The sequence below is a fragment of the Microtus ochrogaster genome, unplaced genomic scaffold (genome assembly GCF_000317375.1).
Source record: "Microtus ochrogaster isolate Prairie Vole_2 unplaced genomic scaffold, MicOch1.0 UNK25, whole genome shotgun sequence".
NCBI classification, from domain to species: domain Eukaryota; kingdom Metazoa; phylum Chordata; class Mammalia; order Rodentia; family Cricetidae; genus Microtus; species Microtus ochrogaster.
In genome coordinates this window covers 1,989,115-2,006,941 of record NW_004949123.1, presented here as the reverse complement: position 1 = coordinate 2,006,941, position 17,827 = coordinate 1,989,115, and the positions used below count along the sequence as shown (strand labels likewise).

The 17,827-nt window shown below is 45.0% G+C and overlaps 2 protein-coding genes across 3 annotated transcripts in view; one reads left to right on the top strand and one right to left on the bottom strand.

Annotated features, from left to right (window-relative positions):
• Stxbp3 (syntaxin binding protein 3) overlaps window positions 1-7,979 on the top strand; it is a 51,600-nt gene extending 43,621 nt beyond the window's left edge. Inside the window, exons 16-19 of one of the 2 annotated variants that reach the window (XM_005367905.3) lie at window positions 1,023-1,115; window positions 3,075-3,160; window positions 5,698-5,849; window positions 6,703-7,979. In XM_005367905.3, coding sequence (XP_005367962.1) covers window positions 1,023-1,115; window positions 3,075-3,160; window positions 5,698-5,849; window positions 6,703-6,797 — 426 coding nt within the window. In that variant the 3' untranslated portion in view covers window positions 6,798-7,979. Of the gene's footprint in view, window positions 1-1,022; window positions 1,116-1,766; window positions 1,990-3,074; window positions 3,161-5,697; window positions 5,850-6,702 lie in introns of those variants that run through there. The other variant, XM_026789647.1, reaches the window with a different exon arrangement.
• An 8,920-nt stretch (window positions 7,980-16,899) lies between these two features.
• Window positions 16,900-17,827, bottom strand: part of Aknad1 (AKNA domain containing 1) — a 37,945-nt gene continuing 37,017 nt past the window's right edge. The window contains exon 11 of the mRNA XM_005367904.2: window positions 16,900-17,094. Within this exon, the coding sequence (XP_005367961.1) occupies window positions 16,960-17,094 (135 nt within the window). The 3' untranslated portion in view covers window positions 16,900-16,959. The remainder of the gene's footprint in view (window positions 17,095-17,827) is intronic.

Genomic DNA, 17,827 nt, shown 5'->3' with positions numbered 1-17,827 from the left:
GGCGCAAGCCAGTGGGCCTGGGTCTTTTTGGTACCCAAGGCCACGCCCTACCTGGTCCAGCCTCTCAAAGGCCATTGGCTGAAGGAGGTTCCCCGTGTGTGTGTGTGTGTGTGTGTGTGTGTGTGTGTGTGTGTGTGTGTGTGTGTGTGTGCGCATGCATGTGCATGTATGAACTACTTTTGGACTTTGTGTGTATGTGCATGTGCATGCCTTAACTACTTTTGGACTTAGGCACACTGCCATTGTACCATAAGGTCCTTACATTAACTGTTTTTGTTGATGGGAATCTTATAGACATTCTTGACTTCATCTTATAGAATTTGATTATTAAGTAAGCAGTTGGGATTTTTGTTTTGTTTTGTTTTTGTTTTCATTTTCTGTGTCAAGGTCTCATGTAGTCCAGGCTGGTTTCAAATTTACTATGTTTAAGGATAACCTTAAACGCCTGTCTCTACCTTCTAGTGCTGGGTTACAGTTGCGCCTACCACACTGGCATATGTGGTGCTGGGACTACGAGGCGAGCGCTCTGGCCGCCTGAGCTGCGCACCCACCCCGATGTTCTTTTCTAAATACCTTTCTCTCCCTTGATTCACCTGTGTCAGTGGCACAGAGAGAAATCACATCCTCCGGAAACAGTTTAGGCTCAGACTGGGCACACAGCTTGGTAGTGTGGAACTTGCCTAGTATACCTGAGGTCCTTATAAATATAAATGATAAATAAGCAAAAATAAGGCTCAGAGTCAAATTTGAAAGGTCTCCATTTAGAACACTTTCCCACCAAATTTTATGATACTTTTACGTAAATTAACCCTTTATGACACTCAAATTTACTGCGAAGGTACAGATACTGTTAAGTGACCTCACATGCACCAAGTTGGTGTGATTTCTTTTCTTTTTTTCTTTTTTTTTTTTTTAAGTAGGCGGTTTTCCTGTTAAATGGAATGCAGAGTTGCTGGTAATTAAACCTTCTTTTGAAAATGTAAGTGACATTCTGAAATGATCTGTCCCTTTAATTCTGTTAGTCCCAGCAAGCCAAACCAGTAAGAAAAGACCGGTCTGCAGAAGAGACCTTCCAGCTCTCCCGGTGGACACCCTTTATCAAGGACATCATGGAGGTAAGATCACAGCCTCCCACTAACCTGAGCGTCCCCTGTGGCTGCGCCTTACTCTTGTTTACTATCATTGTGAGCATAGCTGACATGCAGGGGTGTCTGGAGTACTTGGAGGGTCACAAACGAAAGTTTATCTACTGGGATTTCATAGGCAGAGAAGCTTTTGAAGTCTTAGGGTCCTCAGGAAAATTCATCACTATCTAAATTTTTTAAAAAACGAGCACACACATTTCTTGAAAAACATTGCTGTTCTTTTAAATAACTATGTCGCATAAATTAATTTGAATGACAGTTGGACACAATGACATTTCGATATTACTTAGTAAATGATAAGTTGGGCAGTGGTGGCACGTGCCTTTAATCCCGGCACTCAGGAGGCAGAGGCAGGCAGATCTCTGAGTTCAAAGACAGCCAGGACTAAACAGAAACCTTATCTTGAAACAAAAAGCAAAAAACTGAAAAGTATGTGATTAAACTGTAGTTTGTTGTTAGAGTCGTCAGGTGGATTGCTTTTTTTAGTGCTGTTTGCTCTTAGAAAATATTAATTTATAGGAATTATAAACTAATTTTAAAATTGCCTTAGGAGCTCAATAAAAAAAATTCTACCAGCTTTCCTTTGACTAATTATAGCTCTAATTTCTACTTTCCTTTCAGTGCTAATGCTCTTACTATTATTCTGCTTTTCAAAACTAATTTTACGTCACTTGTAAATGCATGAAGACATCCGAAAAGTGTAAGGAACTTAGACTTTGTCTTCTGCGATGTAAGTTGCCTCCTACCCCAACAGTGATTATCCAGGAACAGTTTCTGCATAATCGTCCCTGTTTTAACTCTTAACAAGGTTTTCATGCTAAATCCAGAAACTGCACATTGGTTCTGTGGCTGTCTATGGCTTCTAGGGTTTCTCCTAACTTAAAACATGATTTCTTCCTCTCTGGCAGTCTTGTTTGTTTGTTTGTTTGTTTGGTTTGGTTTGTTGCTTTTGTTGTGAGACAGGGTTTTGCTGTGTAGCTTTGGAGCCTGTCCTGGAACTCACTCTGTAGCCCAGGCTGGCTTCAAACTCACAGAGATCCGCCTGCCTCTGCCTTCCGAGCACTGGGATTAAAGGCGTGCGCCACCACCACCCGGCTCTCTAGCAGTCTTATTAAAATCCCCTTGAATTGCTTTGTCCTTCTGGGTCCACTTTTCTTTGCCATCATCTGTAAAGCAAATTGTATTGACTAATAAAAATGGAACCATAATAAATTCTAAAATATGAGCATGAACTTGTTGACTGACCAAATATATACTGCTGTATTAATAAAGCATTCATAATCTGTTTATATAATCCAAACATATACATAGCATATCATAAAATGTAGCACTGAGAAAAGAGGGAGTTTTTTTAAAAACCCAGTGAACAGAAACCCATTCCACAGCCATTGGATTGTCTCCGTGTCTCAGGGTTAGGTCTGTGCATTCTGTTTCAGAGGCACTGCCATGAGGGACAGTGGCCTGCATGCCACTTAGGAACTCCAGTATCCCTAGAGCTGACAGGTTCTCAGACCCCTGCAGACCCCCAGTAAAGAAAGGCAGATCTGAAATGTGTTTTGGTTTATTATGTGAGTAAACTAGTACATTCATTTTTAAGTTTACTTTTATTAATTTAATTGTGTGTGTATATATATGTTTGGGTATGTGCACGTGAGTGCAGGTGCCCATGGAAACCAGAGGCATGGGATCCTGGAGCTAGAGTTACAGGCAGTGTGAGCTGATGTGGGTTCTGGGAACTAAATTTCAGTCTCCAGAAGAGCAGTAAGTGCTCTTTCTCACTGAGCCGTCTCTCCAGCCCCAGTGTATTCATTTTTACTACAAGACTTACGGGTGTAAAGAAGGGCTGTGCACCTTTAATCTCATTAGAGCTGTGTACAGAACAAATTTCTGGTACTACATTTTCTTGATGGTTAATGGTTTTCTTCCTAGGATGCCATCGATAATAGATTGGATTCCAAAGAATGGCCATATTGTTCCCGGTGCCCAGCAGTGTGGAATGGCTCTGGAGCCGTGAGGTAAACCTATAAACAAAGTCACTAAAATGTTTGTGCTAGGAGGCTACAGACAGTGGTTGAAGATGCTGCACAGTATTCTCTCTGAAGCATGTAGTAATGTAAAAGGTAGTTTTCTTCAACTGTGACCTGATCAGAAATTATAATACAGAATAATGAAACTGGCACCTCCCCACACACCTGCCTCCTTTTATAGCATAGTTCCCTCCCTCCCTCCCTTCTGTTTTGTGCTCTGATTTATTCTCCTATTTTTCTTGTCTTCTGAGTTTAGTCACTTACCTGTATGTCTATTCTTCTTTTATAACTATATTTCTTCCTATGGAACTTACTGAATTCTGCTTTGCAGCGCTTTGGGTTTGGGTATTTTTACTACTGTACGTGGATGCAGAAATGACACAGCACTTGTGCAGAAGTCAAAAGACAACTTAGGAGAAAGTTCTCCCTGCTACCATGTAGGTCCTGAAAACTGAACTCAAGCCATCAGGCCTGGTAGCAAGCAAGACACTTTTCCTAAGGAGTCGTCTCATGGCCCGTGTAGGGTTTTCTCTTGATATTTGGCTGCTTTCAATTTAACTGTGTTATGTCAACATGCAGTTCTCTCTTGCTTATTCTCCCTGGGGGTTTGTTGTGTTCTTTTGTCTTTATCAAGTTTGGGGGTTTTCGGTGTTGTATTTTTGAGTGATCCCTTTCTCTCTCTTATACTCTGAAGACTGGCGTTGTCCTGGTGTCGCTGGAGCTCTGCTTTCCCTTGGTTCTGCAGTTGTCTCCCCTGTTTACCTTTAGTTCCTTTGAGGGTCAGGGCTGCTCTCTGCGCATCTGTTGACTGTATTTCATTGTGCGGCATGTCTGCATTTGCCGTTGGGTCTCTGCAGTTTCCGCTTCTGCCGTTTGTTTCATTAGTCTGTGGTGCTGAAGGTGAAACCTAGGCTAGGCGAGCGCATCACTTCTAAGTCACTGCCGGTCAGCTCTCGTGCCATTTCTGCTGAGCCTGCACTGGTGAACGACATCTTTACAGTCTACATTCAGACAGGTAATTCAGTACAGCCTCTGCCAAAGTATGGGCCACCGCACACTGTGACCACACATGGTCACTACCTTTTATTGAAGATGCACCTTTTAGAGAACGCAGTAGAGCAACTCCTGAGTTGCTTTCTGTGGTGACCTTTTGAAGATTTATTTTAATTATGAGTATATTTGGGAAAGTGTGTGCAAATGTCCACACAGCCCAGATATATTGGATCCATCTCCTGGAGCTGGAGTCACAGGCAGCCGTGAACCGAACTTGAATCCTGTGAGAGTAATACCCACCGTCGGAGCCTCTCTCCAGCCCCTTTTGGTATAATTGTGTAGACTTAAACTGTAGACTTTTTCTCTCTTGCTGTGTAGAGTCGCATAGGCCTTTGGAGTTTGTTTATTTTCAGCTTGACTCTAGCGGTTGTTTCTGTCTGTGTAGTTTAGTGATCAGTAGTTGTCTGGGCAGACATTGTTATTACTTCAGGTATCTATGTGCCTTCCGTCCTCCATCGATCACACCGAGGCCTGAAGAATATGCTCTCCCATGGCCAGCTTTTTTCCTTCCCATCTTTTCCCAGATGGTCTTCAGTCTCCCTGCTTGTGAGCAGATGAGCAGTTAGCTAGCACAGCCAACAGAGCATGTCCTTGGGTTTTGTTTTGCTGTTGTTTTTTCGATTTTTGGTTCCTCAGGACACTCCTGTTCCACTTCTGACAGATGTGATGGACACCGCAGCTGTCCTTGCTTGGGTCCAAACAGTGTTTGTCCACCATCCAGTTGTGGAATCCCAGCAGTGGCTGTCCCAGTACCCCTGGGTCCTCCCCTTCTGCCTTCAGATCTCACTCTGCAGGGTTTCACCCCTGATTTCCTAAAAATTTCAGCACATAGACTTTTCAGGGATAATAGGTTCTCATATTAAATAAAAGAGGAAGCTAGAAGGATGGCTCAGAGCTTAGGAGCTCTGGCTGCTCTTCCAAAGGATCCAGGTTCAATTCCCAGCACCCATATGACAGTTCACAACTGTCTGTAACTCCAGTTCCAGGGGATCCAATACCCTTCTCTGCATACATGTGGTGCACAGACTTACATGAAGGCAAAACAGCCATGCACACAAAATGAAAATTTAAAAATATTTTAAACATTAAAATAAAATCACATTGGCCTTATAAGTAAAAATGCTGAGCTAGACTTAGTGGGTTTTATTTAGGTTTTGGAATTAAGGTGTTATGTGTATCTACATCTATCTATCTATCTATCTATCTATCTATCTATCTATCTATCTATCTATCTATCCATCCATCCATCCATCTCCTAGGCCAGCCTTGAGTTCTCTGTCCTACTATCTTATCCTCCCAAGAAAAACTGTAAGTGATTTATTCAAATTGAACTCTGGAGTGAGGCGGGTTGCCTTTGCCTACTGTGGTGAAATTGTACCCTGATTCCTTACTTCATTAAGATCAAGACAGCTGGTTCCAAAGGTAAGTTTGAGAATGGTTATAATGTGTTTGTTTTATTTTTTACTTTCTAGTGCTCGCCAGAAACCCAGAACTAACTATTTAGAGCTGGACCGGAAAAATGGGTCCAGGCTGATTATTTTTGTGATTGGAGGAATTACATACTCTGAGATGCGCTGTGCTTATGAAGTTTCTCAGGCACATAAATCCTGTGAGGTTATTATTGGTAAGACTTCTGTCTTTTCTGTTTCTTAAACGTTTAAGGCAATGTTTTGTAAAATTCCTGAAGTTTTTTCTTCCTAGTTGGTATTTTGATAATTTTATTTTAAAATATCCTGTTTTTAGAGGCTTGAGCCTGCTCCTTTAAAACTGTGTCTTCTGATATTATTTGCTGTGGCCATTAAGTACTTTTGTGACATATTAATGCATTTTTACTTCAGAAGTGTTTGTTTTCACATATATGGATCTAACATGAGGCCTGTGTGGAACTGAGTTTGAAAACCAGCCTGGGCTAGCAATGGATAAAAAATGCTTGCTGTGCGAGTCTGGCAGCCTCCAGGCCCAGAGCCCATGGTGTTGGGAGAGAACACTCTCCTGAGAGCCGTCCTCTGGCCTCCATGCTGTGCCACGGCACACATGTAACTGCATGTATGCATGCGTGTGCATACACACTAATAGTGAAGTCAATTAGAATTTTTTCCAGTGAAGCCACTCATAGGTAAAGTCTCCTAGCTGCAGGGCTGTATGCCAGGCTTTGAGTCCCAGCGCTGCAGGGCTGTGTGCCAGGCTTCTCTGCCCGCAGACGACGGCTGCTATAGTTCTGTGCCGAGGACAGGGAATCCCCGTTTTTCTCTTTTCTGGACACCAGTCTGTAGCACAGATCAGACAAAACACTAAGATGGGAGGGCGGTATTTCTGAAGAGTCGCTGAGCATGCTCAGTGACAAGGTCGGTGCGGCTTCTATAAAAACTCTGTAGGAGATGTTGTTCAAACGCACCAGGCATTGGTGTATGGGAAGGACAAGATTTTAAGCCAAAGAAGTTTTTCTAATTCTGAAAATTTACAATTTCTTCCACCAGGTTCTACACATATTTTAACGCCCAGAAAACTGCTGGATGATATAAAAATGCTGAATAAATCAAAGGACAAAGTTTCTTTTCTTAAGGAAGAGTAGCTTTTTATTACTGTGTAAGGGTTTTGTTAATATGTTCAGCTAAAACAGAAGACGTTGCTGTTATAATTTAAACAATGTAAATATTTTATGGAATAATGTGCTTTTCAAGTATACTCTTAAGAGACTTTATGTATTATTGAATTTACCATTTCTAATAATTTAAATACTGTTGCTGCTTTGTACAAGATACAACATTTAAGTGCTTTCTAACCAGGAAGTTTTCACCTCTGGAGCAGGATCTGTTAGAGATATGAGTGGTTTTTACAGCCACCTATATACATACTAATTACTTACTGGATACTTACTCTGAAATACAGTGTTTTGGGGCAAAATAATTTTGAATGAAGAGATTATAAAACTAAAAACTGTAAATGTATGTATGATAGAATTGTTTCCTATAAGTGCAGTTTCTTAAAACTGAAATAATTTTTAATGTATAAAATAATTCCAATTATTAATATGATTTTACTGTGTATATTACCTGCAAGATACTCCTAAAGAACACAGTTTTATAGGTTTGAGATCATGTCTGTTCAAGTTAGAAACCAAAAATAATCATGAACATTCTAAGAAATAAATATATAGTTATCAACATTTTCTAAGCTTTTTCTCTTTTTTGATTCCGAATTGGAGCCAGAAAGAAGAAAAAGAAGAGCCATCAACTCAATACCTAATGATTTTCAAAACCAATATATTGTCTGTGTGAAGCTCGGTGATGCAGATAGGTTTGGAGGTGTGTGTTCCATAGAGGAGCATCTTTTTCAGATCTCTGCCTGACTGTGAGCATTCTAACTTTGAATTGCTCCTGTTCAGAGTTTTGTTTTTATAAGTGATGCTGCACTATCTGCCAACTTGCATGAATATTTCCATAATGCAAATAGCTACCGTGGCCCAGCACGTGTGTGCTTAGACCTTTGCTAGGTTCACTGCGTTGTTATTGTCCCTCCAGGGCTGGGGATCAGACACAAGTGCTCTACCGCTTTATAACTGTCGTAGTCGGGGTTCTCTAGAGTAACAGAGCTCAGACTGGATCATGATCCCCCACCCCCTCTATCCACTGATCTAACAGCGGCTGCCTATAAACAGAAAGTCAGTGGGAGAAGGGGACGGAGGGGGAACTGAGGTTGGTATATAAAATGAAAATGAAATTTTTCAAAAATATATTTAAAAGATAAACAGAAAGCCCAGCAATCCAGCAGTTGTTCAGTCCACGAGGCTGAATGTCTCAGCTGGTCTTCATATACGCCAGACCTGAAATAGGCTGGAAGGCCAGTGAAGGAGGGACTTGCTGGCGAGGGCAGCAAGCCCGCACAGAGCAGAACTCCTCCTGTGTCTATATAGGCGGACAGCAGAGCGTGCGGCCAGATGAGAGGTGGGTCTTCCCAGATCAAATGTTCTGGACGCAAGGTGGGTCTTCCCACCTCAAAGATCTGTTAGAAGTGGGACTTCCCACTTGGAATGATTTAATTAAGCAAAAATCCCTCACAGGTCACAGGTGTGCCCACCAGCCATTTCTGGGTGTTAGTTAACTCCACATATAGTCAAGTTGACAGCAAGAATAGCCGTCACAATTGTTATGTAAGTGTCTATAACTTTTCTCTCTGGGCTCCAGAACTTCACCCTAGGAGTATAAATTCAGTTTCTTCTAGAACATTTGACTTTCCGCAGTTACTTCCATCCGACTGAACAGAAGTTAATGTATGAACATGTGTGTTCAGTATTGGCTCCAGGCTGTTGGCATTGTCTTACCCCTCCCTCCCCGCCCCATACCACTGAGAGGAAAACCTGGAAGTGACGTTTTATAGGTTCTGAAGTGGAGGTCTGTCATTCATAAGCATTTGTTTTGTCAAAATTTGGAAGGCAGGAAGAAGGCAGAGGCCATCTTGGCAGCCACGCTAGTATGGCCTGTTGTCTGGAGCAGTCTCGCCCAGTCTTAGTGCCTCGGTGCCTGCTTCCTGCCTGCCCTCGTGGTCATATTGACAGTGGCCTTAATTCCTGTTTTCTGTATCTGTGGACTGTTCAGTGATTTTGTAAGGATCTAATTCTTTTTTTTTGAGATTTTAATATAACGTCTCTCCCTTCCCACCAACCCCCCGCCCTGCTCGCCTTCAAATTCATGGCTTCTTTTTTCACTAATTATTATTGTATGCATATATATTCCTAAATATAACCTGTTCAGTCCATATAGTGCTAATTTTCTCTTAAACCCCTTTCTGTTTAAAATAGAGGATGTGGCCTGTGCTACCACGGGGGCCTCGGTGGCAGCCCAGCCCAAGCGCTGCTGAGGGACGTCTGGTCTGTCCTGCTGCAGCTGGGGTCAGTGGTGACGGTCATGACCTGTGTTGGCCCAGAGGTCATTGGAACCATGCTGTACTGAGCCAGCCCCACCCTTCACTGGGTACCACAGGGGTGACCTCCCCCTAACACACACCCCTTGCCACAGGCATGTACTTCACCTGGCTGCACAGTAGAGCTGACCCTGTGGTAGGGATGCAGCCAAGCCAACCCTGAGGGAGTGAGAACAGGAGAGCCGACCCTGCTCCCCTCTCACCATACCCCCTATAGCAATCAGGAAAGAGGGCCCTGCACCCTGCCTGGGCAAAACAGCTGGCCTTGGTGACCTACAAGTGGGGGACCCAGATCTGAGGACCCGAAAGCAGAGAACAGGCCTTGCTCCTTGCTGCAGGCTGCAGAGGGTGAGGTGGCCAAGAGAGCGCTGGAGAGCTCACCCAGTAGTGATACGGGCAATCACTGACAACCCAGCTACCAGCCGGGCCAGAACCAGGGCTGTGAGGTGGCCCACCCCGGCATCCACGGAATCTGTGAACTTTTGGAGCACGTGAAGGGGACGAAAACTACAGATCCAAAACAACAGGATCTCCATGACACCAGCCAACAACAGGGTATCCAGAAGAAGCCCCAGTGAGAGCAGAAACCAAAGGCCTCCAGCCAGACCGATGATATTTACAAGTAAATATGAACGGACTAACGGGTAAACTGTGTCTCAGTGGGCCACACTGCAACTTCCGCGACAAGACTCTGTGTGTGTGTGTGTGTGTGTGTGTGTGTGTGTGTGTGTGTGTGTGTGTGCGCGCGTGCGGTGATGGCAGTGATCCTGGTGCTGGTGGTGGAGTGAGGTAAGTAGGACGAGACCGGAGTGCATAATATGAAATTCACAAAGAATCAATTAAAGTTTGTTGTTGTTTTTGTTTTTTTAAGATTATTTACCTTCCAGACAATCAGGGTTCGATTCCCAGTATCCACGTAAGTGGCTGCCACAGGCATATGGTACACTTACATACAAGGGTGCAAAACCTTCATACACATAAAGTTCATAAATCTTTAAAAAGAAAAAAGATATCTAGAGGAGTTTGTTTATTTCCCGTAGGCTTTGTGATCTCCCTCCACTGTTAAGGAATGCGCTGGAGGAGTCTGGAGCTGAGTTCACTGCACCCCACCCTCAGGCAGGAGAGAGCCCGGACTCAGTGTCAGGAGTACAGTTCTGCATAACTAGCTGGGTTTTCTAGTGCACTAGCAGAACAGAATTAGAAGAAAGGACATCCCAGAGCTAGGACAGGAGAGCACAGCTTCAGACTGAGCAAGTCCCCTTGCAGATCAGAACTCGCTGGGGTGTTTGTTTGTTTGTTTGTTTGTTTTGGAGACTGGTCTCTCTGTGTAGCCTTGACTGTCTTTAATGCCTCTGCCCATTCCTTTATTTCTTGAACTAGTTGTGTTTCAGTGAGTACTCATAATGATCCAGACATTGGGGAAAATAAAAAGTTACACTTAGAATATGGTTTAATAAGACAAAAGTAGGATGTGGTTTATTTTGTTTTATTTTTTAAATTGAATGTTTAGGATCTAGGATTCCATGGACTTGTTTCAAGGAATCCATGGTTTTTTATTTATTTTTTTTTATTTTTTTTTATTGAGAAAAAAAAATTTCCGCCTCCTCCCAGCCTCCCACTCCTCCCGCCCTCCCCCCACTCCTCTCCTTTTATTTATTTTTTAAGATCTATTTTTACTTTAGTTGTCTCTGTTTCACCTATGCACCACGTGAGTGCAGTGCCTGTGGAGATGGGAACAGGGTGTCAGATCCCCTGGGTGTCGGGTCCGCTGGAACAGCAGTTACAGACTACTCTGAGCCACCATGTTGGTCCTGGAAATCAAATCTGGACCCTCTGGAAAAGCAGCTGCTGACCCATCCCTGCAGCCCATATCCATAAATGCTTTAAACATGTGCACGATTGTGTAAGTGCAAACACCCCTTGTAGGAGGACAGCACGAGGAGGGCAGGCTTGGTGACTTCATCTGGGTCTCAGGGACGAACCCCAATGTGCAGAACTGGTGAGTTGCATAAGAAAGTTTAAACAGCCAGAGACGTGTACAATTAAAAATTTATTTCAACTATTTGTAGGAGTATTTTGTGTTTATGTGTGACTGTGCATCATGTGCCTGCAGTGTACCCACAGAGGCAAAGAGGGCGTCGGATCCCCTGGAACTGGAGCCGCAGACAGTTGTGCTCTGCTGTGTGGGTGCTGGGAATGGAACCCACGTCCCCTGGAAGAGCAGTCAGTGCTCTTGACTGCTGCTGAGCCGTCTCCAGCACAAAGTGTACGGCTCTGCATTCTCAGAGTTATTTCTTGTGGAGGGCCAGTGTGAGGGAAGGGCCAAGAGCACTGCAGGGTCAGCCCTCTCCGCCGCATGGATTCTGGGGACCCAGCTCAGGTTGCCAGCCCTGGAGAAGGTACCCTTTCTGGTCATTTCAGCAGCCCAGGAGGGTGCAGCTTTTTTTCTTTTTTTTTTTTTCTTGGTTTTTCGAGACAGGGTTTCTCTGTAGCTTTGGTGCCTGTCCCAGAACTAGCTCTTGTAGACCAGGCTGGCCTCGAACTCCCAGAGATCTGTCTGCCTCTGCCTCCCGAGTGCTGGGATTAAAGGTGTGCGCCACCACCGCCTGGCTAGGAGGGCAGCTTTAAACCTGGGGATGAGATAATGAACCTTGGCGTCCAAGATGGATCGTCAAGTTAAATTTAAATGCACTTATGCTCCGAGGAAAGACAGCCCAGTGACAGAATCAAGTACCCCTTTTAATTGGAGCCTGGCCCTTATCCAGAACCTTTTATGGTATTGCCTGTGTTCCAGTCTCATTGTGAAGTGCTCCCATAGACCACGGTTTAAATACTCGTTCCCTAGTTGCTGGTGCCATTTTGGGAAGCTGAGGAACCCTTAAGGGGTAGGGCCAATCTGACAGGAGCAGGCTTCTGGGACCAGTGGGCCTCTGAAGCTGATCCTTGGCCTGAGCTCCCTCCCTGCTGTGCGCTTTGCTTTTAAAGTTCAGTTTGACTGCTTGTCACATAGCGCTAGTGGCTTCGTTCTAGTTTGGTCCTTTGAAGTCTAATATAGGAGCTAGGTTTAAAAAAAGAGGGTTGGTCAATTCCCAGAACCCGTGTAAAGGTGGAAGGAGAAAACTCCACGGAGTTTTCTGACCTTCACATGTGTGCTATGGTATAGATGCACCAACATATGCACAATACACACGTGTGTGCATACACACACATACACACAATAATAACAGCAACAATAAAATACTTAAACGATAACTCTAAAGCTTTTCTGGTATTTTGTGAGGAATGTTACAAATTCTCATAAGCCCTGTGAAAGCTATTCTTGGTTGTCAATTTGACTACATATGGAATTAACTAAAACTGAAATGTCTGGGTATACCTCTGGGTTTGGGCTTTTTGTTTGTTTGTTTTTAATTAAATCATCTGAAGTGGGAAGATCCACTTTTTTAATGTTTATTTAGTATACAATATATGCCTTCAGGCCAGAAGAGGGCACCTGACCTCATTATAGATGGTTGTGAGCCACCATGTGGTTGCTGGGAGTTGAACTCAGGACCTTTGGAAGAGCAGGCAATGCTCTTAACTGCTGAGCCATCTTTCCGGCCCCAGAAGACCCACTTTTAATCTGGATATTTTAGAGTGGGAAGAGCCACCTTAAATCTGGGCCACATGTACTGGGAACCCATGTAAAGGACCCGGAAGAAGGAAGCTCTCACACTTGGATGCTTGCTCCAGCTCTCACTGGTAAGACCATTCTTCACTGGCATTTGAGCTTACTTCTTCGGGATTCCAGTGTATACTGAAGACCACCTGGACATCCAGCCTCATGGACCCAGCAGCCACTAGGTTCTTGGTCCTTCAGCTGATAGACAATCTTGTTGGACCGGGTGGATCTCAGCCTGTAAGCCATTCTGATCAGTCCTGTGTGTGTGTTTGTGTGTGTGTGTGTGTGTGTGTGTGTTCATTTGATAAGTACTATTCCTCTCAAGAACTCCAACTAATACCAGCGCTGATAAGCAGTTTAATGACTTGTCTTCTAAAATGTTAGGATTGTCACTTTATATATTCTTGAGGTCAAGACATCATTAAGCAACTAAACTATACACATACTTCTGGTTAGTTTTTGTTTTTTGGTTTTTGGTTTTTGGTTTTTTTTTCGAGACAGGGTTTCTCTGTGGTTTTGGAGCCTGTCCTGGAACTAGCTCTTGTAGACCAGGCTGGTCTCCAACTCACAGAGATCCGCCTGCTTCTGCCTCCCAAGTGCTGGGATTAAAGGTGTGCGCCACCACCGCCCGGCTTGGTTAGTTTTTGTTAACTTGACATGAAATAGAGTCTCCCAAAATGTAGGCCCCAACACCTGCCGAAATAGGAACAAAGACCCAATTCATCAAAGACCTGGACCGTGGTCCCAGGATCCAGGAAAGTCCCTAACTGTACTAACCTTGCTATTTGGCTTCTGTAATTCTGCTTCTTGCTAACAGAAGTGTGCAAAACAGGAAGTACATGATGTGTATAAAAGACAAAGAACTGTGGGACCAAGGCTCCATGAGTTGGGCAAGTTCCCTGTGCAGCTGCCAGCAGGCGATACAGACTTTCTTTTCAGCTTTTAGAATGTCCATATGTGTTCTCTGGTGGACTTACCTGTGACAGACACCATGACCAAAGCACCTTGGGGAAGAAAGGACTTCCTTGGCCTACAGTCGGCCCTCAAGGGAAGTCATGACAGGAGCTGAGACAGAACCACCAAGGAGTTCTTCCTGGCTTGCTCCCCATGGCTTGCTCAGCCTGTTTCCTTACACAGTGAAGGCCCACCTGTCCAGGGGCAGTGCTGCCCACTGTGGGCTTGGCCCTCCCACATGAATCATTAATCAAGAAAATGCCCCGTGGATGTTCCCACAGGCCAGTCTGATGGAGGTGGTTCTTCAGCTGAGCCTCCTTCTCTGGTGACTCTAGTTTGGGGACATTTAGGAATGGGCTAAATGCATTTTGCATTATATGAACATAAGACTTTAGGGACCAGAAGTGGAATTTCATGCTTTAAAAAGAGTGGGGGGCTGGAGAGATGGCTCAGCAGTTAAGAGCATTGCCTGCTCTTCCATAGGTCCTGAGTTCAACTCCCAGCAACCACATGGTGGCTCACAACCATCTGTAATGAGGTCTGGTGCCCTCTTCTGGCCTTCAGGCATAGACACAGACAGAATATCGCATACATGATAAATAAATATTTTTTTTAAAAAAAGTGTGTTTGGGTGTGAGGTTGTCAAGGGAGGATTTATGACGGTTGATCTTGGTCATCAACAGGACAAGACAGACTGTTTAGGAGACTGTGGGTGTGTCTGTGAGGGTGTTTCTAGAGAGTGTAACTGAGTTGGCTCAGGCGGGAGTTCTGGAAGATGAGAATAAACGTACTGGAGTCTGGCAGGAGAGCGCCCTCTTCACCCAGCCAACAGCACAGGACAGCTAACCACTGTCCGGTATGTTTCTGTGCCTTAATTCCACCTCGCTCGTGTTCTCAAGGTATGGGAAGAAAGACTGTAGCTGGATTCCTGACCAGAATGTGACGTGAAGATCTCTAGGCCAGTTCCCAACAGAGTCTTCGCTCCCCTCTGAGACCCCACCATCCGCGTTTCTCTCAGCGCTCTGAGACTCTTCCTCACCCACCCGAATGGCGGCCGCGCGCTCTGCTGTGCCAACACTCAGCACTGCTGTCGCCGGCAGCACCAGACTCCTCCACATTCCATCCTCAAACCAGTTCCAAAGGTCTGTCAGCCCCAGGGTCAGGTTTATCTCAGCAACGGCTCCACATCTCCGTTCCTGGTTTCTGTGTTGTTTTTTCTCATTGCTCTGACAAAAGTTCTAGAATGAAGGTTTAGTCTGGTTCATGGTGTGAGAAGGGCTGCAGCCCATCGTGCAAGAGAACGGCGGGTCTCACTAATCACAGCCAAGAAGCAATGAGAAGCCTGGGTGCCCCAAATCCTCGCTCCTGTTACTCAGCCCGGATCCCAGCCCACCGGAAGGGCCATCCGTCCAGGGAGGTTCGTCCTGCCACAGTTAAACATCGCTGAAAATGCCTTCCTAGAACCGCCCAGGTGACTCTTAGCCCCACCTGATTTACACACCTCCCCACCACAGCTGACTCTCGTAGCTCTCCATTTCCTTCGTTCCCGTGTCTGCCGACCATTCCTCGTTACCTACTGTGGGAAAAGGAAAATGTACTGTCTCCTCTGATTAAGGGTGCAAAGAACTTTCACCTCCAATGAAATTTGTAGACACACCATGTGGCACAAATCCCTGCCACTTTGATGTGTTCAAAGTTGCTTCCTAATCTCAAAACACTTTGCCTAGCACCCGCTTTCTTCTTTTGGGCTAGCCTTACACGTTGGTTTTCAGCTGAGCCCCCTTTGAGTAAAACATCAGCATGTGGGGGCTGAGCGTGGCCTTCGCCTTAGGAATACACGAGGAATGCGAGCCTGCTTCGCTGGTGGCTGTACGGCTTTCCGCAGAAGTACGGCTTGTGTTGCCCAAGATGATGTGGCCATTCTCCTGAGACCCCACGACTCCCAGTCATCATACAGGACACCGAGTGACCCAGTGGCCCTTCCTGTGTTTGGTAGCATGCTGTGAGCTGTCTGTGATTTTCTAAAAGCTCTTAGCAGAGGAACTGCTGGTCAGGTAGGCACTTTTTGGAATTTGGTAAACACAGCAATGATTGAACTTACTTTATTTTCAACTAAATGACAGTGTAAAACTGGCATGCATTCAATTGAAGCTACTCCTTTCTTTTGTTTCTTTGAGACAGGTTTTCTCTGTGTAGCTTTAGAACCTGTCCTGGAACTCACTCTGTAGACCAGGCTGGCCTCAAACTCAGAGATTCACCTGCCTCTGCCTCCCCAAGGCGTGTGCCACCACTGCCTAGCTCTCTAATTTGAATTTTTTTTATATTTATTTTCTCTCTCTCTCTCTCTCTCTCTCTCTCTCTCTCTCTCTCTCTGTGTGTGTGTGTGTGTGTGTGTGTGTGTGTGTGTGTGTGTGTGTAGCATGCACAGGTCAGAAAACAACCTACAGGAACTGGCTCCGTCCTTCCACCTTGTGGGTCCCAGGGATCTAACTCCGATTGTCACATCTTGCAGCCAGTGCCTTTACCCTCCGAGCCCTCTCAGCAGCCCTCAAATGTGGACGACTTTCCCCCCAGGCCAATGATAAGACAGCACAGTACTCTCGAGCTCCTGACAGCCAGTGGCAGCCCCACAACTCCGAGGCAGCTGCGCAGTCATGAGAGACTATTTTACGTTATGTCACTAAGCAATTATGTTCTGTAAGCAGGCTACCATATACCAAGCACTTCTTATTTAAAATCCTTTGACTTTACCGCGGGTTTGTCAGGAAGCGAGCCTCTGTGAGCTGGGTTTGTTAGGATTGAGCCTCTATAAGCTGGGTTTGTCAGTATTGAGCCGCTGTGAGCTGGGTTTGTCAGGATTGAGCAGCTGTGAGCTGAGGAATAGTCACGTTGCCTTACAGCAGCGGGTGACAGGGTCTGTTCCCCATCTCGCTGACACAGTTTTATGAAGCGTTCCAGACTAATGGGTAAAAGTACTCATTTTATTGTTTTTATTGTGAATTAGGAAGAACATAGATTTATTTTCACATAAATACCAAAGGCTGTTTGGTTTTGTTCTGCTTCATTTAAGCACTTCGTGTGTCCATTTCTTACGGTACTAGTGTCTTCTCTAGAAGACCATCCTCCTACACCGTGTCATAAGAAAAATACTTTGGAGAAGAATACCAAAAATGTTAACCCTTGGCTGCCTTGGCTGGCACTAGTAGTGTTTGAGTTGGTGCCTCCATCGCTGCGCTTTGGCGAGGTCTTCGGCAATGGATTTGATCATTTGGTCAGTGGTCTTTTTCAATATGGTTGCTGTCTTTAAAGCATGATCCAAAGCTGAGTTTAAAATCTACAGAGGGAAAGTCCACATATTTTTGTTATAAAAACTTACTAATGTCTCTGATAATTGGACTCACTCATTATTAAACATTCCGAGACGGACCTTTTGGAGCATTCCGTTTCCACACAGTTTATTTCTGTTTTGGAGGGTTTGGTCTCCTAGGAAACCAGTCTGGGATGGAATGTATTTGTCAAGGGAAGGGAGAGAAAAAAGATCAGCACGTGACTGATGAACGTGAATCAGAGGGTGAGGTCAGCAGCCTGCTGGCCTGTTCCTGCTGCAGAGAAAAAGAGGAGCTTAGGGACCAGCGAGGAGACTGAGGGTGGACACCCCTGGATACCGCACATGCGCATGGAGGGGACTGAGCGCCGACACCCCTGGATACCACACATGCGCATGAAAGTAACCCACCGACTGGCGTTCCCAGACTGGACATAGGAAACACTGGCACCCCTAACCAGGGTCTCTGGAGCAGACTGCTGCCTTCAAGCCTGGGCCAGGGGAATCCTGCCACAGCCGCACCACCCACCAACCACTTTCTCCGGGAAGTTTCCTTTGGATCCAGTGAAGTCCTAATGCAAACCAGGTGGCTGTCGAAGCCCTGTGTTTTTAGTTAGTGCTGAGCAAAAATTGTTTCTAACAGAACATTTTCTGAAGGCCCATACTATAGCTGAAAAGCTAAGCTAGCTGTTCTGTGCTTTTTCTGTTTGTTTGTTTGGTTTTGGTTTTTTTTTTTTTTTTT